Raw genomic sequence first — 24138 nt, forward strand, 5'->3', positions numbered from 1 at the left:
CAGGGACAGCATGTTGGTCACCCAAATTAGGATAGTTTTTAGGTCAACTTGAGTTGGTTTTTTGGGCAGGGTTTCTTCACCAAAGTTGTGCCATTATGCGTCTTGTTTCATATCCAATTGGCTCTGCACCAATTGAACCTACACAACTCCAGTTATAGCTGCCCAAATCTGCTAGACTCAAACCCAGTTCTGCAGGTCACCAAGGGTAGCATATCTAACTTCATTTCCCATGGAACAAATCACTTCGTTTCCTAATCACACATAGCCAAATAGTCACTAATTAACCATTAGAACTTCCTTTCACCAATACATAAATAAAATCTCAAATTTGTACCTAAACCCTAACTCTACCATTTCAATTCATGCATTAACTTACATTTCATTATCCTAATCATGAGATTAGTGTTAAGGGCAGCTATGATGCCATTTAAATTCAAAGAAATCTTCAAAACCCTACCAAGTCCAAGGCTGTCAAAATTCGGGGGAGATATACACATGATTTTTATTCAATTTTCTTGTAAATTTCCACTCAATTCCACTCCCTCAACATGAATTTAAAGAGAAAAGAAGAGTTTGGTCACTAACCTTCAATGGAGAAAATTCCATGCTTGTAAAAGCTCCTCTTTTCTACTTCTTTTTGTTTTCTTTAGCTTGCCCAAGGTGTAAAAACAATTTTTAATGAAATCACTAAGGGGTTTTATGGTGAAATTGAAGGGGAGATAAAGCTTCTATGAGCAAAAATGGTGTAGGGAGTGAGGGAGTTAGTTCGACCAAGAAGGGATGAGGATGGCTGATAGCTTTTCCCAATTTTGACTTCTTCTTCTTCTTTTTAATGAATTATAAATGATTTTATTGAATTTTGATTGGCCAAAAATTTTAAATCACCTCAAGCTTACTTAATGCTTGTGTAATAAATCAAGTTTACTTTCATTTTCTTTTCTTTCCCTTTTCTATTCATTTTTAATAAATTTTTCATCAATATTTGTTCATATTTTTTGTCATATAATTCACTTACTTAAATGGACAAGTTGGTCAAAAATCATCTCTGAAGACAAAATGACCAAAATGTCCTCCGTTTAGCTTAACGAGCTAAAATTATGTGTACCGATTGATTAAATTTTCCTTGTGTTTTCTTAGCATTTTATTGTCATTGAGACCCCAATAGTGCTTCCCTGAAATCCCAAAAATTATTTCATAGAGTTTTCCCCGAGTCTAGGGTTGCTAACGACCTTCACCGTCATTTCCCGTTAGGGTCACTCATCGCTGGGGCTACGACTCATTTAACCTTAGTGCATTTCATTTCTAAAATTTTCCTTAATTTTTCTTATCATTATTTAGTTTATTTATAACTCCTCACTCTAGTCTAATTATAATTCTAAATATTCTAGCTGCCCAGACCGACATTGGTCACCGGAATAGTAGAACGTACGGACTAGCTAAAGTGAGGATGTTACAATATGTGCAGCATGGTTTATTAATGTATTGTATTATATCATATTATATTATATGATATGGTTTTATTATTAACATATTTGGAAAGATGGTATGGTACAGTATGGTTTAATAACCTTTTCTTGTTTGGTTATATAGTGTGGTATGATAAAATAAATATGAAGATTACTAAAATACACTCTAATATTGTTTTAAATAGTAAAATGATGGTTAGGAACCATTATTTTATAACCTAAAACCACTATTTTTTAGGAACAATCTTTCCAAATATGTAGAGCAATCATACCATACAATATGAAACCATCATAAACTATGATCCAGACGTAGTGTGAAAAATCAAAGCAACTTTAAATTAAAAAATACATACCTTTCATGGAGATTTCCATATCAGATGCTTCAATAGTCTCCATCAAAATTGTCCCCCACTGCAATTATTTGTTTCTTTTGCTTAATTTTACAACAATAATAGAACCACAATATTTGTTGATTCTCACTCAAGCTTCTTTTCCTCTGTATATAATGTTCCCTCAATTTCGGTCTAGAATAACAACCCCTTATTTAGTAAGTGTGTAACACCCTCACTATAGCAATTCCGTACATTCTACTATTCCGGTAACCGGTGTCGGTCCGGAAAGCTAGAACGTTTAGAAAAACATTTAAATTAAAGTGAGGAGCCATAATTAACTCAAATAATAATAAAAAAAATATAGGAAAAATTTTAGAAATAAAATACAACCAAGTTAAATGAGTCGGTGCCCTAGCGATGGGTAACCTAGTGGAAAGTTGCGGTCTTCGCAGCTAGGAGCCCTAAACCAGGGAAAAAATTCATAAGATAATTTTTGGGACTTCAGAGAAGAGTCATTGAGGTTTCAATAGCATTAGAATGCCAAGAAAATGCTTAGAAAAATTTCTAGATCGGTACAGATGATTTTGGCTCAATAAGCCAAACGGAGGGCATTTTGGTCATTTCGTCTTCAGATATGATTTTTTGCCAACTTGTCCAGTTAAGTAAATAACTATTATGATCTAAAATATGAATAAATATTGCTAAAAATTTAATTAAAAATGAGTAATTAAAGAAGGAAAGAAAAGAAAACAAAAAAAAATAAAATAAAACTCCATTATGACATAATATGATGTCATTAAAATGCTTTTAGCCAATCACCACTTACCAAGCATTTATAAAACACTTAGAAAGGGATAAAATAACACAAGAAAAATCAGATTTCCTTCTTTTCTTCTTCAACAGGAAACCCTCTCACACTAAAACTTCCATTGAAGCTCACATTGCAAGCTTGATTCCCACTTCATCCCACCACAAAACCTTAACCTCTCTTCATTAAAACTCCTCCTCACATCTTAATTCACCTTTAGGTAGCCATTAGAGGGAGAAATCTTGAAGCTTACCAAGCTCAAGTGGGAGCTATAATAAGGTTAGTGACCAATTTTCTATTCCCTCTCTTAATTTATACTTAGGTGTTTGATTTAAGTAAGAAATTGCAAGTGATTTAATGCATGAGAACTCCTTGCATGCTCTCCTTTAAATTTCACCAGCCTTGACATGAGTTAGGGTTAGGAGAATTCTTTGATTTAAAGTGACATATTAGTTGTCCCTAGTATAAATTATATGATTAGTATAGCCATTTCTCATGCTTGGTCAATTAGAGTTATGCTTTTGAAACTCAATTTTAGAGGTTGATGTAACTGAACTTAAATTAATGTTGTATTGGTCAATTAGTGACCATTTGGCTATGTATAATGAGGAATTGAAGTGAATGGTAGCTTGGGATTTGAGGTTGGGTGTGCTGCCTTGAGTGCCCTGCAGGTCTGGATGTGAGTCCAGCATGTTTGGGCAGCTATAACTTGGGTTTTGTAGGTTCAATTGGTGCAAGACCAATTGGACATGAAATTGGACACATAATGGCACAATTTTGGTGAAGGAACTCTGTCTAGAAACTAAACATAGGATGCCCTAAAAATTGACCAAATCCGGATGACTTACATTCTGCCTGGGCAAAATGACTAAATTAATAGTGTTCATTCATTTAGTCATAACATAGTGTAGAAAGGTCCAATTGACCTGAAATTTTACCAGTAGAAAGCTGAGATATGTCTAAAAACTAACTTGAAGTCAGTGTACAAAAACTGCAGAATTGATTCTGCCCAAAAATTATGGAAAAATTACAATCCGGCCAGTTATGGTGTTTAGGCCATAACTTGAGCTACAAAACTCCAAATGGAGTGATTCAAAAAAAGAAATGTAACTAGACACAATAAAAACAACTTTGATGAAGAACCTTTGGCCAAATTCTCACTGTAGAATGGCCTAATGGAACAGTGAACTTTAGCACTCAAAACTGAAATTTTTTATTTATTCACCATTGGTTAGAAGTATGGATTGGCAACTAATGCCAACACTTTTGGAAACCAAAATATGGTAAATTTATATGATTAGGACTTATGTAGCTATTATGCATTGGAAAGTCAATAATTTGACCTAAATAGTAAAATGAATAGTAACCTTACATGTAAAGCATGAAAATTCAGTCAATAACTTGGTAATGTGCCCTAGTACACCTAGTAAGATTGGTTTGGATAGGTTGACATGCCAATAGGATTCAGTTAGCAGTATTGCACATGGCATTATGCCATTCTGTGATTTATGGCTTTTAGCCATTCTGATATTATGATGATACTTGGCCTTGTGCCTAATGTTATTACAGCTTATCAGTTGTTCTGTTGCACACCGGGAAATACATACGTGACCGATGGTGTGACGGCTTGAGGTACTTGGTACCCAATGCCAATTTACCCGTTTATCCAGTTCAGTCATCCAGTATAGGTTACTTGGACAACAAAAAATGAAAGTTGATAAATTTAATGAAATAATGGATATAACAACTACCAAATAAATAAGATTACAAATAATTATCAAAAATTTGTCTGCATGAGACATCAATATATACACTACATATTTATTTTCTTTTAGTTCTTTTTATTTTATTATTGGCACCACTAAGCATTATTGCTTAGCGCGTTGCTTTTTGCTACGCGTTGGTATTGGAGATACGAAGCGTGATCCCAGTAGACCCCAGTCAAGGTAAGAGTCAGATCTGCTAGTGTCCTATGTCACCTCTCAGCTATAGTGCATTGGTAGGATGCTAGGCTACATTTTGTATTTTGTGTTTTGTATTTTTGTAAACTTTGTAATTAAACTTTTTATTTTGTCATGTATATTGAAACTTATGTGATTATGTATTAATGATATTATCTGTAAATGGTGTTCATAAATGAAAGTTGAGTATTTATTTATGATTTGAGTATAAATATGATGTGAATTGAATGATTGGGAAGTTTGAGAAATTGATGAGAAATTGTTGAAAATTGATGTGATAAAATTGAGAGTTGTGGAATAAAATGATTATTAGAAGTGTTTTTCACAGGTTCCGAAGAACTATTTTCTCCATTTTTAGCCGGTACTCTGTCGGATTTTCTATAAAATTTTCGGAACCTCAAATGAATTTATAATTTCAATAAATGACTTAAATGAGTCAAATTTCCCAAATTGCATTTCATCATCATAAAGAAATAAATTAAAGAAGGATAAAAATAATTGAGATAAAATATGGTGTTCCAGTACAAAGTGTCTTAAATTAATCCGAGTTTGATTCACCCTAATTCTAACCCTAAAACTGATTTTATTCCAATCTAATACATTTTGGAATGGATTGAAATGGATTGAAATGTTGTGTTTCAATTGCTTTTTTTTTTTCATGATCTTCAAATCAATAATTTTGTGGATGATTTTAGGAGTGAACAATCGGTCAGTTTAGTTCAAAACTAAACCGAACAAACTAAAAGTTGAATTACTAATGAGTATCAAAATCAAACCAAACCAAAACATTAAAACAACTTAATCGAATCAAACTAAAATAAAATTGGTTTGGTTCGGTTTAAACAGAAATAAACCGAACCCATTCTCCATTCCCAGCATTCACACCTAATATTCAAACTACAATGCCAATGGTACAACCCAAAACCCAGAAAAAATTCAACATACTCATCTCAATATTCTCCATAAAAAATTCAAATCAAAACCTAGAAAATTGCTTCCATGTCCTATGACTCGACACACTTACCTCACAAAACACAGTCTGTGAATGAAGTAAAATAAGATGAACAAAGAAATGAAGAAATCTTAGGCTATAATTCTGTTTGTTGCTTATTAATATCTCAAGATCTCCCACTACTTTCTTCATTGTTGGTTTTTGTTCATAGTTGAAGACGCCATTGAAGCTGGCTTTCTTTATTGTGGGTCTTGGAGTTTCACTTGAAGCCTTGAAGGAGTTTAGTTTTATATATATATATATAGAGAGAGAGAGAGAGAGAGAGAGAGAGAGAAATTGGCATTAAGCTTGAGAGGAAGAGAAGAATTGGTAGAGGAAAAGATGAAAGTGGCGTACATAAAGGCTAAGAATGAAGGCGAGGGTTTGGAAGTATAAGATGAATTTATAGTAAAATTCAAGGGCTGAGATTATGTGAAAATGGAAGGCTAAGATTTAATGAAAGTGAAGGTTATAAAAAAAAAAAAAATGATGCCACCAAGGGTTGAATGCTAGACTTGTAGCTGGGAGGCAATCTGTCAACCATAGAGCTATAACCTACAAATGTATAAAATTTCTTGTAAATTGTAATTATTTTAATTCGGTATGATTTTATCAATTTTTTCCTCCTTAAAATCGAAATGAACCAATTAAATTAAATTTTTAAAAAATTAAAATTAAATTGAATTAAATCGAATAGAATATTTAATAAATTGAACCCAATTAGTTAATTTAGTTTGTTCAGCCGATTTTAGATGATTTTAGGCTTTTATTAATTTTAGGCTGTGTTTAATCCCATTTAATTAATTGATATATTTTATTGATAAAATTTGTAACCGGTGCTAAAAGCGTCTAAGTTGAACATTTTTGGATCTAGGCCTTGTTTTGAATGGAAAAGTCAACCAAAGAGGGTTACAAGTGGTGTAACCACAGGCGCCAAGATCGTGGGTGAGTGGTGGATTTAGCACAAATCTTGGGGTTTGATAACCCCAACTCGCTTGATGACACTTTCTCTTTCCCTGAACTCTGGCATTCGCATCTCCTTATCATTTTTATCAGTTTCGCATAACAAACCGCATCAAGCCACCTCTTTCTTTTTCTGGGTCATCTTTCTTTTTGGAATTTGGAGGGCCGTTGTCATCTTTTGTGCTGCTGATTCCTGCTTTCTACTTAACAAATTTCTTGTATAGTTTTACGAGGAGGAAGCTAGGAAAAGTCCTGTTGTGTCTCTCCATCTCTAAGTTGTTTCTGGTTAGAGTTTACGTTCTTGTTTCTTGCATACTCTTGACTCTTGTCTTTATTTTGTGCTTTTTGTGTTTAAACTTTTAGGTCTTGAGATTAGTTTGTTTTGCTTCATGATTAATTAGGGATTGTTTCTTAATCTGCAAGGGAAACAAATGACTAAGAAAGCTTTAGTTACCGTTTGCAATGTCCACAAGATAAAATGAATAAAGGCTGTACATTTTGGGTACTTGTCTTCTCTGTTCTTTCTTTTAAAGAGAAGGCTGGTTTTTGAGTCTTTTTCCACCTAAATAAATCTGACTGTGAAAGCATGCGATTTTGGCTAATCTTTTGATATTTACTTGTCATCAATGATCAGGATTCAAAATGTTCTGTCATATTGCAGCAAAGATAATTTGTGCTTAGCAGTCTTTTCTCTAGGACAACTCATTTATATTAAATGTTGCTTTAAATAGACCGTTTCTGTCTTACTGGAGTCTTTTACAGAAGATCAATTTGGTTGGTTAGGTTCCAAAGTTCGGAATAATCAAATTGTCTAGCTTGATTTTAATCAGGATGAGTCCATACTTTGATAGATCAATCATGTCATTGGAAGAATCAATGAATGAAATGACATCAGTCTCAATCACACATATACCTAAATTTGATATTTGACAAAGGGGGTGTTCTGTCACGTGAGATTTTCCGCCTTGCAGGCGCTAGGCAGATTAGATGTAACTTTCCCTGCATTGTAGGAAGGCTGTGATTTGAACCTGTGACCTTCAAGTTAGAATGGAGCAGCCTAAGTTTAATATGTAAAAGTCATTGTATGCTGTAGAGGTATTACATTTGGAGTCAACTAAATTGTGTTACAGGTTATTACAGCATGATTGCTATTACCCATAATTTTTGCTAACTTGAAGTGAACCAAAAACTGAGAGTTGCATGAAGCATAATTTATGAATATTGGTACGTTGTATTCAGTAAGTGTTTCATGGCTTCTCAGCAGATATTCAGTTGACCCAGTTTGAAAATGGGAATACTCTTCAGTAATTGCAGCAATCAAATAATTATTATGTAATTTGCAGTTCAAGTTGTCAAGTGGATGACTGGATGTATTCATTAGCACAAATCCTATAGAAGGGTAATATATGGACCTAAGCCATCAAAGGAATTAGGAAAGGGGTGAAAATTTAAGGCAATAATTTATAAATTGGATTTACGTTTGAACTAGGAACTGGATCAATGACTGTATTTATATACTATTATAATTCTGGAGTTTTCTTTAATTGATGCAATTGAAGTTTCTTGTTATATTTTAGTTACAATATGATTTAGTTGTTTCTTCATGCTTCATTATATACTTCTTTGTTGTTGCATGCTTGCTTAAGTATTTTCAAACATCTTCATTTGGTTATTGGCAGGCACATACTGAACTAGCATATATCTTGTATCCCATTTTGCCTCATAATTGACAATGGGAGGTGTGGTGGTAAAGGATGATTCACCCAGACATACGTGGATACCAGAAACAAAGCTTGAATCAAAATTGGCTGAGGCTATCCGGAGGAGGGAAGCTGAAGGATGTGCCATAAAATCATTCAACAGCATAATCTTGAAATTTCCAAAAATTGATGAGAGCTTAAGAAAATGTAAAGATATCTTTGAGCAGTTTGGTAAGAATCCAGCTCTCCTCTTTGTTTTTTTCCAATAAGTTTAATTCATTTAGCAGTCAACAAACACATGGGTTTAGACTTAAATGTCATAGTGCTCATGCTTGATGAAATTTCGTAGCATAAATTTTTGAACCTTGGAGCACTTTTTTTTTAATTGGAATACAAATCCTATTTATTATGTGATGCACATGTATTCAGGTGCAACAAAGCACACATTTTATACTTTAATCACTTGCAAGTGGTAAGCATTCATTTTATGTATTTGTAGATGAGGATTCCAATAATACTATTGATCAAGAAGAGCTGAGAAAATGTTTCCAAAAGCTGGGAGTTTCTTTTACAGAGGAGGAAATTAATGATCTATTTGAGGCATGTGATATTAATGGTGATATGGGGATGAAGTTCAACGAGTTCATTGTACTTCTCTGTCTTGTCTATCTTCTTAAACATGATCCTACTGCTCTTCATGCTGTATCCAACTTTAAGCTACCATTTGTTGCTTTTGCCTGATATTGCATACATATGTTAGTATTTTTAAGCTGTAGTTAGCTGGTTTTAGTAGACAACTTTTCCGATGGCGTGGCATATTTATTACTCAATAGCAAAGGTTCTTTACTGAGTTTTCCTTTTCTAACAGTTTTTTCCCGAGCTAATATTATTGCCCTTTTCAGTGATAGCTTCCCCAATGTTCCACAACCATAATGTAGGTTTCATGGGCCTTTTTTAATTCTTAAACTTACTGCTTCTTGGCAACTCATAGTACTACTTACTGAACCTAGAAGGCGTCGCTCAGTTTTCACCAAATTTTTGCATCTGACCTCATACTGTAGCTTTTGCATTTATGTAATGACTGAAAAGTAAATGGCTTCTGTCTTGGAGTGTTACTCTCAACATAAGTTCATTGGAATTAAACTCATGGAATCTTAAAGAATATTTGCTTTCACATGCATATTTTGACTATTCAGCCATAAGTGGATGACCTCTTTAAATTTCTTGCATTTAGAAATTTTAAGATGCTGACTTAAAACCTTAGATCCAGTGTCAGTGAGAGTTGAGCAATGGTTTGTCCACATGGATGTGAACCATTTAAAGGGCAGAGATAGGGGGGTTGTCATCTTGTCATTTGTCTTATGCAGTTAATATTGGATAAATTTTAACAACTGTCGCTGAACTTATATACTTGTAACATTACAGTCCTTTAACTTTAAAATGTAATATAAAACTCCTTAAACTTTTAAATTTTGCACAGTAAAATCCCTCTGACTTTCAATTACTGATTTTTCAGTTAGAAACTGATGTGAATAGCTCTCGCATGGCATTTAGTTAACATTTCTCTCTCCTCTCTTATGCAAAGTGTAAAATTATTCTCTTTACGCATGAAAAATTATTTTGTCTATAGAGAGAAAAATGATTCAATTTACACATGGCTTGAGAGAGAAAAGAGAAATACTGACTAAACTTCATGGTGGAACTATCTAGTTCAGTATCTAATTGAAAAATTGGTAATTTGAAGTTAAAGGGATTTTACTGTGCAAAATTTGAAAGTTAATGGGGTTTTATATTACATTTTTAATTTAAGGGACTGTAATGTTACAATTAGATAAGTTCAAAGACTCAGGGACAGTTGTCAAAATTTATCCGTTAACATCAGAGGATAAATTTTGTCTTCTTTTTCTTTTCTGTTATTTTTGTGTTCCATGACAATGCTAGAAATCAAGGATGGGAATGCCAAATTTGGAGGCCACATTTGAAACACTAGTTGATGCATTTGTGTTCTTGGACAAGAATAAGGATGGTTATGTGAGCAAGAATGAGATGGTTCAAGCCATAAACGAATCTGGGGAACGTTCTTCTGGAAGAATAGCAATGAAAAGATTTGGTTCTCTCTCTCTCTCTCTCTCTCTCTCTCTCTCTATTCATTTATTCATGTTTACTCATATTTATGTGCATATGATCTCTCAGATGCTAAAAAGACGCATTTTCCTATTTGTGAGAAATTCCCTTTTTCGTACATGTGTGTGCTCCATCACACCTGCAGGCTGAACCCGATGTATATATTTTTACAGTTGAGCAATTAATTTTTAATGTATTTTAATTTGGAAAGCATCCATGATTCCATTTAACTTAATTAACATTTAAATGTAATGTGGCTTTCTTCACCGACATTGCATTGTTTCTTTGTAACATATGCACAAGTAAAACTAGAAATCTCTTGAATCCAATTCATTAAATTAATACTTGTTTCTGTTCAAGTCTCTTAGCTGTAAGAACTGTCTAAAGGATGTCATCACGTTTTATGATGTTACTAAGTCTTCTTACTTTACTGTTGCAGAAGAGATGGACTGGGATAAAAATGGAATGGTGAACTTCAAGGAATTTTTGTTCGCATTCACACTTTGGGTTGGAATCAATGACAGCGAAGACGAGGATGAAGGTGAAGAGAAGGTGTGAATCAAGCTCTCTACTTATGGATCACAACTGGATGATGAAAATCCATAGTCAGGCTTCTACGTAAGGTTCTACTTGCTTTTCTGATAATGATGAAGTTGATATTCAATGTGTTGTGTAATTCTTCCTTCTTTTTTGAATTTGTGATGTATATAGTTTCAAGAATAGGACTTCAATGTAATTCTAATAAGACGCCATCATGCTTGATACTTATGTATCAACTGCTGTGTACTGTATAAATTATGTTCAGAAGACTGCATTGGTTCTTCAACATAGAAAGTATGCAATAATTTATCATTTGGCATAACATTGCATTGGAATGGATTATTCTTGTTTTGAGGGAGAATGCCAGCAGGTTGAAAGTAATGATATTATTGGGCCAAAATCGCCATTTTTTTTAAAGAGTAATTTAATATTTTGAAGGAAATAAGTATGGGTTGATTCATTATATATAATGAACTAACGGGCATTCCTGATCTTTAATTCAGCATAGTTAAATGGCTGATGTCAGTTTGGCTGTTGGTGAACTTTGGGTGCTTGAACTCCAAAGTTCCTGAATGCTGCTTATTCCACAAGGAGTCTGGTGCTGCGGGGTAGGTCTCCTATTGTCTTAATTTTTGTGCATAGAAGCCTCACCTAAATGACAAATAAGCTTGATATTATTATGGGAGAAGCTGCTGTTTTATTGCCTGGGAGAGTGTGCATTTCCATGTTATTCAGCTGCTGTGTATTTTACTTTGAACTATTTTTTCATCAATCGTGAGCTAGAAGCAGAGATACACTGGAAAATGAAGGAATTGTGGAAATCTCATACATCATTGGAAACCATTTTGAGCCTCCCTACTTGTGATATAACTTCATCAATCTAGATATGCTCTTCCTTGTTAATGGAAATCAATCTCTATTATTATTCTGTGATTCAAGCAAGGGAATAAACTAGACAGTTTAGTCTTTACTATGGGTTGTTTAATTCAATTGTTAGATGTAGCTGATAGTTATAAACATTTAAATAGTTGAATTAATTTATTTAACAAAGCTATCAAAACCACAGCTAATTACTAATAGACAATCTATCTTCTGTCATCAGCTCTATATTTAGGGTTTATACTCATCGGTTGGTAGTTGATTTAAGTTTATTTTTTATTTAGGTTACATTACCCTTTTAAAATTTATTAATTATAAAATGTCTTCAAATTAATCTTTTATATCAACAAATTATTTATAATTGTAATAAATAATAGATAAATATAAAAAAATATATTATAAATAATATTTACAATAATTATAATATTCATTCTTATATGATAAAACATATATATATATACATTTAAATAAAATTATATTTTTTTAAATATATATATATATATATATAAAAATTTAATTTTTATATATTGTATAATAATTTAATAATAATTGATTTAAATAATAATATAAATAATATGATATATTCTTTATAAGTCATTTTACGTTTAATAATAATAATAATAATAATAATAATAATAATAGATAAACATAGTTTTGCCAAGAATTTAAAATATATTAGATACTATTATCCATGAAGAGGTTTTGTGAATAGGTTTTTTGAATTTAGAATAACAATTCCCAGACCAAATCAAATTGTGACAATCACATCTGCATCCCTGTTTTTGACAGCTGAGCTTTATCCTTTTGATTATTCCTCCAATGCTTGAGAGGTTGCTGAGTGATAACCAATAGGTATCATAGCAATTAGAGTAAGAAAATAGATTTAAGGCACTGGTTTTTTCATATTTTAAACAAATTATTTTCAACCTTCGAGCAAGTAACCGATTGGCATAATGTGGAGTCTGAAAGGACATACATATCTTGATCCTCTTGTTAGGCTAGTGTGGATAATCTGGGATATTTCAGATGGCAGAATAAAACAACTTCCATTAATTCAATGTTCCAACACCTATTTCTTGATTATGAAATGGGCTGAGATGAGGAACATAGATAAAACCATTTAAAAAATAAAAGATGGACAGGATGGATGTTTCACAATGAGGCGTCCAAATTTATAAAAGATGAACATGGATAAACAATAATTCTGATTCTGCAAATGAATAATTTGTTTCAATCAAAACCACTATGTGGAGCTTGGAGGACTATGTTCAAGAGGCTACTTGCCCAGTAATGTTCTGCATACGCCCCATAAACTTTAATCCAATAAACATGCCTTGTAATTGACTTCCCTTTAATCTGTGGTATAAGAATTAAAATCTGCTAGGAAGAAAGGATTAAATTAATCATATAAAATGATTGGAACATATATATGATTCTACAAAATCAGGAAATTACTTTCCATTCAACTTATCCACAATCCCCCATCATTGCCAAGAAAAAATGCCATTATATTGACAACTTCAGCTCTACCAGGATTGCTAGTTGGATTTCCAAATCAACAAAAATCCAACACCTGCAAACCCAACAGCTTGATGATAGCGAAGGTATAGTGCCACAAAAATGAGACAGAGAGAGAGAGAGGAAAAAGTAGGAGAAAAGAGGCAGGAAAGCACATACAATTTGTACCAGAAGATGAAAAAGAACGCCTTCAAATTCAAGTTCATTCTACACTTCTCAATACAAATCACTCCATCCCAAACAACATGCATTAGGATATAGATCAATTCTTAGCTTGCTTTTTGTATACAAAACATATCTTTCTCACGTAAGCCCCCATCACTACCAAAAATGTCAATACACACTTATATAGTAAAGCCTAATTTAATACAAGGGCAGTCTTGGAAGCAAACCCCCGAACTCAACTGGCTCCTTTACCATGTGATACTGTCGATAAACCTCCCCCAAACATAAGATAGACACACTTCATATAGAGACAAGTTAGAACTGGCACCCAACATTGCCAGTGCCCCGACGGCAGTCGGAGGCAATAGCTGACAGCAACATCTGTGGCATGGGAACCGCTGATTACTGGCAGGACAAACACACATGCTCCAAAAGCCAAATAAGAATGGGGATCCATTACCCCCTTGTCTTGGCCCTCTTCATACCAAGGCTGCTGTGGAAGGGGGAGACTGAACCAGACATTGGAGAACCTTCTTCGCGAAGTGTACCATTCAACATTGCTAGCTCTCTTAGTTGCTGCTTCTTATAGAAATCCTGAGATTCGTCCTATAAAAGGAACATATCAATGAATCAATGAAGGAAAAGATTCTTGCAGGCTAGACCAATGCATTAAAGGATAAAAAGTTACTAACCACAGGCTTCAGTAAGTCTTCAAGTATCTCATGTGCTTGCATTAGGCGAATATCAACTATTTCAACTGGTAACTCTGCCTCAACTAAGATATGAAGAGGTTCAGTTAGATGCTCGTACCCTGGTTTCCCTCTCATCATTTCTTCCTTTAATGAATAAATAATCTTAATGTTAATATAATAAAACAAAATTGACTGAAAATAATTCACACACAAGAGAGGAAAGCTCAAACAAAGGAAATAGCTCACAGCAACAAGATAACTGTTCCAAAATACACCAAATGCTTTCAAAGTATTAATTAAAAAATTGTTTTGAAATTATTGAAAAGCATATTAGGACAATGCGTATAATCCTCATTAGTAGAGCAAGCAAATTCAACAATCTAGTTTACTGTAGAGTCTTTTCCAACTATCTTCCATAAGTAAAAAAGAGAAATTGTTTAGTCATAAATCATAATACAGCACTTTCACTTACCACACTAGATTCACCTCAATAAGGTTAAAACTGATCCTTATCAAGACTCATGTAGTTTAGGGACACAGGTTGTTCTTCTAAATTATAAATCAGCTCATCAGTTCCCTTGCTTTCAATATATTTGTAATCAAAATGACATTTCATGTTTAAAATCATAAATGGTATTCAGAAACATGAATGCACACATAATCATAACCAATGAGAAAATTCTGAATATTACCCTAGCTGGATCCTTAATGCTGCCACACCCTCTGATCAGAACACGGCACTCAGTACTTGCTTCCACTCGCTTAAGTGAGTTCCCCCTAGGGCCAAGAAGTCGCCCAACAAAGTTGTACTGCAACAAAACGTATGTCAGATAACATAGTAAAGGAAAACTAAGGGAAAAAGTATACATGGGAAAGATATGAATCATACATTAGGATATTTGTCGACTGGAATATCAACTCTGATAGTTCTCTTAACAATAAGACCAGATGAGCTGCCTTGAGAACTCAGCCAGTTCTGTGCTGATGAAGACTGTAATAAACCCGACATCTGCACAACAAAATTCTAAATGTTGTCAACCTCAACGATATAAGAATCAAGCTGCCTCATTTTCCATGGAGAACTGATGAGAAGCTTCATAGTCTCGAAAACATTTTCAGCTTCATAGGGGAAGCCAAAGACAATATTCATGAGGTATTACACCAGGAGAGGGAAAACACAAAACCACAGTAGTAAATTGAAATGCACCTTGACATGTACAACAGTAAAGACCACAAAGCAGTTCATACTTCATATTCAACCAAAACGACTTGAGTTAATTAATATGGAAGATTATAAACCTATAACGAAGCGTGATGGGACCAAAATGTTAAATGAATTCGACAACCACTGGCAAGCTGAACAGACTAGTCATCTTTTACTTTGTACAAGGCATCCACCATGCCACTTCAGCAACATTGCAGAACAAATAACAACATTTGATTAACTAAAGGTCAGCATTCTGCAGAAGACGTATTATAACTCCAGTTGTCCTAGCACTCCCCTAAATCGAGTAAACCTAGCTTAGTACTTAGCATGTCAGGCATCCTGATTAAAAGATGTAAGGCTATGAAAAATGTTCATGTAATAGGTCTCCATATTGCGATCAGAATGTGAAAAATCATATATTTGGTCTCTGTGAAGCTTTAGGAAAAGTATGGGGAAGGAGAACCAGCTAACTAAAAGAGAGTTCTGAAACAGCATGTTAAAGTTAAGATCTACTTTCACTGGTCGATGATGTTAGCCTCAGACCCATATTACCTGTCATGAAAAGCTTGCCAATTTAAAGTGCAAACTCAAACAAAGTTAAAAGTTAGCATAAAATGTAAAACATCTAGTCAGGAAAACAGTAAAATTAGATGGAAAAGAAGGTTATGTTAATGGTTAGTATCCGTACTTCTGATTGAAACCGTGATGCCCATCCATTTGAATTGGCTCCTCCCTTTGAAAATATTCCTCCAGAAGCCATAGGGCTAGCATGTTCAAGCCCACTTTGACCTAAAACTGATGCATTCCCCAACAGTGTAGTTACACGCAATATTTCTGCTCCAAAAATGTCAATTTTCAAGAACAAGATTTATTGGTTAGCATTTGTTAACAGATTGGTTAGCAGTCACCACAAAATGGAGAGACAAGACAGATTGTTAACTGAGTTAAGAATCAATGCTTGCCCCATGAAATATATATAAACTTCAGAAGAACTTAGTCTGATATGAAAGGCTAAGGACCACAGGTTAAATCCTATCCTACATACATAAATAAGGAAATAACATTTACACAAACAGAATAATTACTTTGATACAGCATAAAGATAACCAATTCACAAAAATAGTACCTTGTCACATAATTTAAAATAAATGCATCACAGAAAGCACAAAAACAAGCATCATTAAAAAATTCCTCACCACTCAATGTTAGCACCTATGCATATGAAAATTTATCACGCGTACAACATCAAAGACTGGGAAACAGGAATGCTTAAAAAGACATTTTTCTCACAAGAGAAAAAGAGAACTAAGAATTAGAAAGCAAAATCAGAAAGGAAAAAGAAAGTAAATACAACTTGTGGAGCACAAAGTCATCATCTGAATTTGCCAACATAGACTACATGAGTAGTTTGATATAGAATGGACAGGGGGGAAAAAAAAAAGAGAAAAAAGAGAGAGAGAGAGAGAGAGAGAGAGAGAGAGACCCGGTAAAGGCTTAGTTAACATCACCAACCAAGGTTCTCGAGATGTCAAAAAGTTCTCCCAAAATAATATAGTACTTAGCCAACTGCAACTAAACTAGGCGCAGCCTACCTAATTGAATTGTACAATCTCTTTCAACGAGAGAATTGAAAGGTATTTTACTATTTGTTTTGTCACAGTAAATAAGGAAGATGTTTTCCACATTGTCAAAATTGTCCCACAACATCATCCTGCAGTAAAGTCACACAAGACCTTATCAATCCGTACTGAAGATGGTTTTTGAGAGAATTAAAAGGTATTGTACAATTTGTTTTGTGTACAGCACAGCCTTCAGTATTAGAAAGATACAGCAGTCCATACTGAAGATGATTTCAATTAACACAAAACCAAGCAGTATACAAAACCTCACATAGTGGACCTAATTGAAATGTACTCCTAGCTAGTGGAAACCAAGTGCACAAGACCTTTTCCTACTTCCACCTTTCCTCTGGGCCAAACTTTCTATGAGCTACTATATCAGTTTTTTCCCGAGTTAGTCCATGCTAATTCTGGTCCACCTCTTCCTTTTTCTCCTAGTGCTTGAATCCACTCACTCTCCCATACTGATCCATCCATAATTCTACATGACATGGATAAATAATATCAATTAACCTCTCTCAACTTATCTCAATGATGCCTTCAAGCTTCCAACAACAAACTTATTCTTATTTGAACCATTCTTGTATTTACAAATATACACGTTACTATGTTAGCTACTCTCATTTGATTCACCTTTTCTTCACTCTTCCTCTCTTCCTTTTTATTCTCTTTTTGATCTCAGCACTCACTACAACAATAGCCTACCTAATCACAGTTTTACAACATTTATCCTTTAGTGTATCAAGAACTTTATGATCACCAAACACTCCAATTAAAGCTCCATTTCAATTCACTTTGATTTGGTTCTATGGGTTATATTCACAAAATTCATCTCCATTCGCATCATTGTATGAAAGAACTAATTAACAAAGCGTCATGGTAGAAAATTGCGAAGCCATCCAATTTTAAAAAACACCTCTTTCTCTGATTAGTCACATTATATATATATATATATACTTGTCAAAAAATGGTTAGACTCTAGGGTTCTCCCTCTTCCAAAGTGAACTAAAAGAAATAGGTTCTTTTTGCAATCTAAGGATAAGAGATGTCAAATGCCTTCACAAATGCTAGCATTTGAAGGTATACAGCCAAAGATTCTTACATCAAACTATCTACCAACTACAGCAATATCCTCTTCAACAATGACCTACCCTTATCACTTCCAGTGTTTTGAAACAATTCAAAAAGTGAAGCAAAAAAATTATCAAATAAGGTAAGAAAGCCAAAATAGCTAAAGAAGCATCTAGAAAAAAGGCAATTGACAGTGAAATAAATCTATGGGGCCAAGCATATTAACCTATCAATAAAATATGAGAAATACTGTAATGAAAGAGGGATGCCATTTCCCAAAGTTTCACAAGAATGCAAGTGAATCACCTGAATGCAACTTAACTCAAGCATTTTCAATTACTGAAAAGGCTTTACAAATTCCCTCTTTTCCACTCATTCTATTCGCACAGTTAATTACAATTCTTATGCTCAGCTAATAGGTCCTATTTTATGCCCGAATTGGCCTTATTCAGTAAGAATATTGCTTTGATAAATAAACCCAAAATAAAACAAATTTTATAACTCCCCCGAACCCATCATCATTTCATGGTTTCACAGATATCAACAGCAACTTGCCAATCTCCCATGCAACTAAAGCCAAGTTATATCTATCCGAATTGTGATAGAACAACATAATAACTATATGCAGATCAGAAACACTGGACTGTAGATGAAGTTTCTGCGCACCTTAGATAATTTCCATCCTTTTACACAGAAGAAAGCATTGCCAAATGACATCTATAAACAATTAGGAGGTATGCATAATTCAGAAAAATGAAGGTGTAGTCATGGAGGTGTAATGCTCTAACTCAATTCAATAGAGAGAGTGTGTGAGAAAACGGAAATAATGCAACCTATTAATTGCTAAAACGCCCTTAAAGTTCTCCATGCCAGCAAAATATCAGTATTTCGCCTTCAATGAGCAATTTGTATACACTGAATCACATGGTTATATACCGAAACATCATCACCGCAGTAAGCTAATGGATAACATCTAGATACCTTCTTTTATCATCTTCTCAATTTTGATTTACCAGGGAAAACAATTATGGAGTTCAATCCATTCCCTAAATGTTCAATCAAAATTTATTATTACCAATAAACACTTCAATTATTTATGTATTTGTTTTGGTACTAGTATATATTTTAAAAATTAAAGCACCATCAGTTGATGAACAATTATTTGTCAGTTGATGTAGACCCTGACTATGTACTGTCATTTAATGATCCTAACTTCCATCTATACACACAAGTATCCAAATCTTTACATTAATATTCATTTGTTGTTCCTGTAACTTTAATTGAAATACAATGGCAAGTACTTTTACAAAACCCACCCTGGTTTAACAACCGATACGTATGAGGGAGCACAGGCATAACTGGGCTAAGCTTGTGCCGCTCTGCTAGTAACTCTGAAAGATATCTGCAGTTGAAAAACAAACCAAATACAGTCAATTAACCATGAAGTTGTAGGTCCTATCCACATAAACAAGCAAATCCATGCTAAGAATATGAAGACTCTGATCAATTGATAAAACTAGAAGCGATGAGAGTGAACAGCTTATACTCATCGCAGCTTATACGGTGGAAGAAAACAGCATATGGATGAAAAGGGGTTCCAACAATGCGCTATTCCAGAGATGAGAATTCATCAATTAAAGTGATGAGATGAGAATTCATCAATTAAAGTGATGAAATAAGAATTCAGCATCAGATTATACAAAACAAGAGCGTGATCATGTCATAACAGTTAAGTTTAATAAAATGAGATAAAATGAGAAACAAAAAAAGAAAACAAAATGTAAAATTCTCAGAGAATTATATGATAAACACACATAACAAATTAACAGAGAAACCGCTGAATCTACTAGTAATCCAACAAAATCACCACTTAATACTACATTCAACAGCAAGATCACACAGAGTAGAACTGTAGTCCAACAACAATCAAACAAATCTGATTGAATCAGAAACAAAGCAGAAAATACAAGTACATATCAAGACTCAACAATCTACAAGCTAGATCCGTAGCTAAAAGACGAAGTAAAGAAAATGATCTAGATCTCTGATTCGATAGCTGAGAGAGAGAGAGAGAGAGAAAGAGAGAGCTACTTTTCTTGCTCGACGAGAGCAGAGGAGGCGGAACGGAGGCCAGAGAGATGAGGAGGATGAGGAGCAGACGGAGACAGGGAGTAGGCCATGTAGCGGCCGCCGCCACCGCCGCCACCTGATGTGGTCATTTTGTCAGTGCTCCAATCAATATCTGTATAAATATCCGTGTTTGGGGATTTAAAATTGGTGAGAGAAAGGAAGTAGACCCGGGAAAGCGACCGCCAAGAGAGTGTGGTGGAATTAATTGTTTACGGTGGCGTTTGTTCTTGTGGTTGTTGTTGTCGCTGGTTGTTTGATCCGACCAGACGCTCTCTCTATACAGCGTCGGTGGAAATCTCTACTTTTGTATATATGCCTAGTCTTTAGTATTTTATTTCATTTTTTAAAAGAATGACATCTTGTAATTATTTTGTTACCGCGACGCCAGAAAATGGAAGAACGATTTATTTTTGGCCGAGGTTAAATAGGCCAAAAATAAAATTTGGAAATAAGTTTAAGACTTTATTTAGTTAAATTTTATAGTAAAATTTATTTTATTGATAAATAAATTTAATAATAAAATTTATTTCTAAATAGATATTTTTATTTGATATATTTTATATTGAATATTAATTTTTATTGAAATTTAATTTAATTATAATAAATTTTATAAAATTAATTATTAAAAATTTTAAATAAATTTATATTTAAAATAAATATTAAAATTTTAAATTTACAAATAAATTTTATAAAATTCACTGTACTAAACACTGCCTAAATAAGCTTTCTAACTTCATGAGAAAGTCTAAATAAGTACAATTTAAAGTTTGTGGCTAAATTCATCCAGAACTTTTTCACTGAAGTTCAATTTAACCTTGATCTAATAAAATATTATTGTTTTAATAATAAAATAATCATTTTTAAATATAAAAATTTATTTAATATTTTTAATCAAAATAAAAATTTTAAAAATAAAACCAATCAAGAGATTTAAGCCCAGAAATCCAAACCGTAGTCTAGATGTCCTCCAAAACCCGAATTCAAGCCGTTTGTTCTAAGTAAGTCCAAATCAAAACCATTTATTTTGGCCAAGATGTGTGGCTCCATCCAGCCAATTAGGGAACACTCCTTATTGGAGTCCATAATATTAAAAAATTAAGTGTTGTTGTCCCCAATTAAGTGATGGATGATGTTGAAGTTTCTTCCATGGCTAGTCATTGAAGTAGGTTCTTCTGAGGAAGATCTGCGCAATGCCGATAAGGAGAAGAAGATGAGGAGGATACAGAGAGAGTTAGAGGCGTTCGAGCTAGTGGCGGTGCGAGATGAGCTGAGAAAAGAATGGGACGCGATGCGATTGCAAGAAGGGGAGCTACAGTCTTCAATCCCAACTTCTCTGCACCATATGCAATTACAATGTGAGTCTGGGTTTGGTCTTATAAAGATGAGGAAAGAGTTTTTGCTGGGTTTGGTTTAAATTCTGAGTTTGCTGTTGGGTTTTATAAAGGCAGGAAATGTATTTGATTTTTCTTGTTCTTGAGCTCTTCTCGATGGATTAGAGATTTTGATTTTTTTTATGAGTTATAATTTTTGTTGTTTTTGAGTTGTTGGGTTTGTTGTGTTGCTGTTCTGTCTTCGTGTTCTTGAATTTCTATTTTTTTTAATTTTATTTTAATTAAGAATAATATATAAATTTTAAATTTTAAAAACTAAAAAATAATATTTTATTATTAAAAATATAATATTTATTAAAATAGGGGTAATTTAAACTTTCATAAAAAGTTTAGGATTAATTTGGACAAAAACTTAAAAATGCACTTACTTCAACCTTGTAGAATATATTAGACCCTTTTTCCAATAAATTTTTGGCAAAAGAACCCATAACTTTCTAATTAGATTAAATAGGCTAAACTTTTAGCAAATAAATTAAAATATTAATTTTCTTAATTTTAATAATAAAATATTAATTTTCATATTTTTAAAATTTATAAATTATTGAAATTTTTTGTGAAAATTAAAAAAGTGTATATATATATATATATATATATATATATATATATAAACTGAAGAACATCAAGAACATCGTATAAAGAAACTTAATTAACTAAAATAATTTGGGGATGATTAAAATTAATTTAGCCTAAAATTATATGAAAACTAGGTGAAAAATGTTGAATGTGAAGGAATTTTTGTGTATATCTAATTGCAATGAAGAAAAACTACTAGGGATTAGTCTTCTACACACTTATGAAGAAAATTGCCCCAAATTTTCTGTCTTATGACCAAACCCTAGTCACAACTATATATTTATAGTAGGGTTAGGATAAACTAACTAATTAGGTTTTCAAATTTTAAAAAATTAATGTAAAAAAAAATAAAATAAATAATTTAAAAAAAAAACAAAATTTCTCGGTTCAAAAGATATTTATCTCTTTTTATTTTTTATTTTTTTAATTTTATCTACTAATAATAATAATAATGTTACTTCTAGTGGCCATTCATTTATTATTGAAATTAAAAATTTAATAGACTTCATTATTTAATTGGACTCAATCAAATATTTTTTATATCTATTTAAAATATCAAAAAATATTTAATTAAGCCTAATTAAATATTATAGGCTTACAGACCTTTAAAAAAATCCTTTATTTCTATACAATGCAATTACTCTTTTTAAAATGCTCAAAATTATTTATTTTATTAATTTTTTAATCAAACCATAGTTTTTAAAATATTTCAGGTCTTTACCATTAAATAATATTTTTATCATAGGGCTTTTTACTGCCTCTACGATAAGCCTAAAATAGAGGGTAAAAAGTAGGTGTCTATAATAAGCCCAAAATCAACCTAGTAATAGTTTAAAAAAAGAAATTGAAGAACACGATAAATAAAAATTATTTAATATTAAATTTTTTATTTTTAATATTTTATTGTTAAAAAATAGAAAAAATAATATTTTATTATTAGAAAATAATATTCCCATTATATTATATAGGTAAATTATCAAAAAAAATCTAAACTTTTAAAAAAATTTTAATGCTACCTGAATTAAAAAATATATATATCTATTAAAACCTAAACTATTGATGATTGCACAATTTCACCCAAAAAAAAAAAGAGCCAATTAAACCCTGAATCATTAAGAATTGTACAATTCCACCTTGAACTAAAAAACTGCTAACTAAAAATTAGCTCTCGATTTTTAACCCCAATTCCCAAAGCGGCTTCTTTCACAACCAACCTTCTTCTTCCTTTCTTTAATTCAAGGCTTATAAAAAATATCTTTTATGTTTGCGGGTGATGTCTCCACTACCTGAAACCAAGAAATGACATATGAAGTAATTGTTCTTTATAAACATAGGGCGAAGACCGCCTTATATATATCATGGACAATGAGAAATCTAGAATTTAGATTTTTTTGATGTGGAGCTTGGAAGGTAAGTATTGTGATACCCTTACCCATCTACAGTGTAGCTGGGTGAGATATGCCACACCCGGTGCTGGAGCGTCTTAATTTATCTTATAACATTTCCTAATAATCACATTTAATTTTATCAAATTAGGTCTAATTTATTTATCGGAGAAACCGACGGAATTTCTCCTAATTTATTAATAATTTATTGATTTCCACCTGTTAAAATTTTCAACAATATAATTTCAAATAATGAAAATTCCTCATCATATTTTATTCCAGTACTTCATATCAAAGTCACAATCTCACAAATTTTCATTCATCATAAATAAATAAACTGCTACTCATATATAAACAAAATATTTATTTACAATTTATTTACATAAATTACAATATTTACAAAAGTTCATCGTTTATAATACAAAATGAATACCTAACTACAAAATACAAAAACTACAAACAAGCCCAGTGGGTCCTACCAAAATGTACTGCAGATGTAATGACACTGTACACAATGCAGATTCTCTCACTCAGTCTGAGTTTAAAATCCTTTATTTCTATACAATGTAATTACTTTTTTAAAATGCTCAAAATTATTTATTTTATTAATTTTTTAGTCAATC

The 24138-nt window shown here is 32.6% G+C and overlaps 2 protein-coding genes across 5 annotated transcripts; one reads left to right on the plus strand and one right to left on the minus strand.

Moving 5' to 3' along the window:
* The first annotated feature begins 6382 nt into the window (after positions 1 to 6382).
* On the plus strand, positions 6383 to 11207 carry LOC110654647 (probable calcium-binding protein CML21). Of its 4 annotated transcripts, XM_021810708.2 has the most exons (6): positions 6510 to 6806; positions 8201 to 8452; positions 8721 to 8923; positions 10163 to 10331; positions 10415 to 10502; positions 10785 to 11207. In XM_021810708.2, exons 2-6 carry the CDS (start codon positions 8254 to 8256, stop codon positions 10801 to 10803), a joined length of 678 nt encoding a protein of 225 aa, XP_021666400.2. In that variant the 5' UTR covers positions 6510 to 6806; positions 8201 to 8253; the 3' UTR covers positions 10804 to 11207. The 4 variants fall into 4 exon arrangements, with proteins under 4 accessions (XP_058009803.1, XP_021666402.1, XP_058009802.1 ...); XM_058153820.1 differs by lacking the exons at positions 6510 to 6806; positions 10415 to 10502 and adding an exon at positions 6383 to 6503; XM_021810710.2 differs by lacking the exon at positions 10415 to 10502 and having other exon boundaries at positions 6491 to 6806.
* A 2250-nt stretch (positions 11208 to 13457) lies between these two features.
* On the minus strand, positions 13458 to 20497 carry LOC110654648 (KH domain-containing protein At5g56140). Its single transcript, XM_021810711.2, has 7 exons — positions 20128 to 20497; positions 19353 to 19438; positions 16035 to 16180; positions 15029 to 15148; positions 14832 to 14948; positions 14140 to 14283; positions 13458 to 14053 (listed from the first exon to the last, which is right to left on the minus strand). The coding sequence occupies exons 1-7, from the start codon at positions 20253 to 20255 to the stop codon at positions 13904 to 13906; spliced, it is 891 nt and encodes a 296-aa protein (XP_021666403.1). The 5' UTR covers positions 20256 to 20497; the 3' UTR covers positions 13458 to 13903.
* Positions 20498 to 24138: the final 3641 nt, after the last annotated feature.

The sequence above is a fragment of the Hevea brasiliensis genome, chromosome 9 (assembly GCF_030052815.1).
Source record: "Hevea brasiliensis isolate MT/VB/25A 57/8 chromosome 9, ASM3005281v1, whole genome shotgun sequence".
Taxonomy (NCBI): domain Eukaryota; kingdom Viridiplantae; phylum Streptophyta; class Magnoliopsida; order Malpighiales; family Euphorbiaceae; genus Hevea; species Hevea brasiliensis.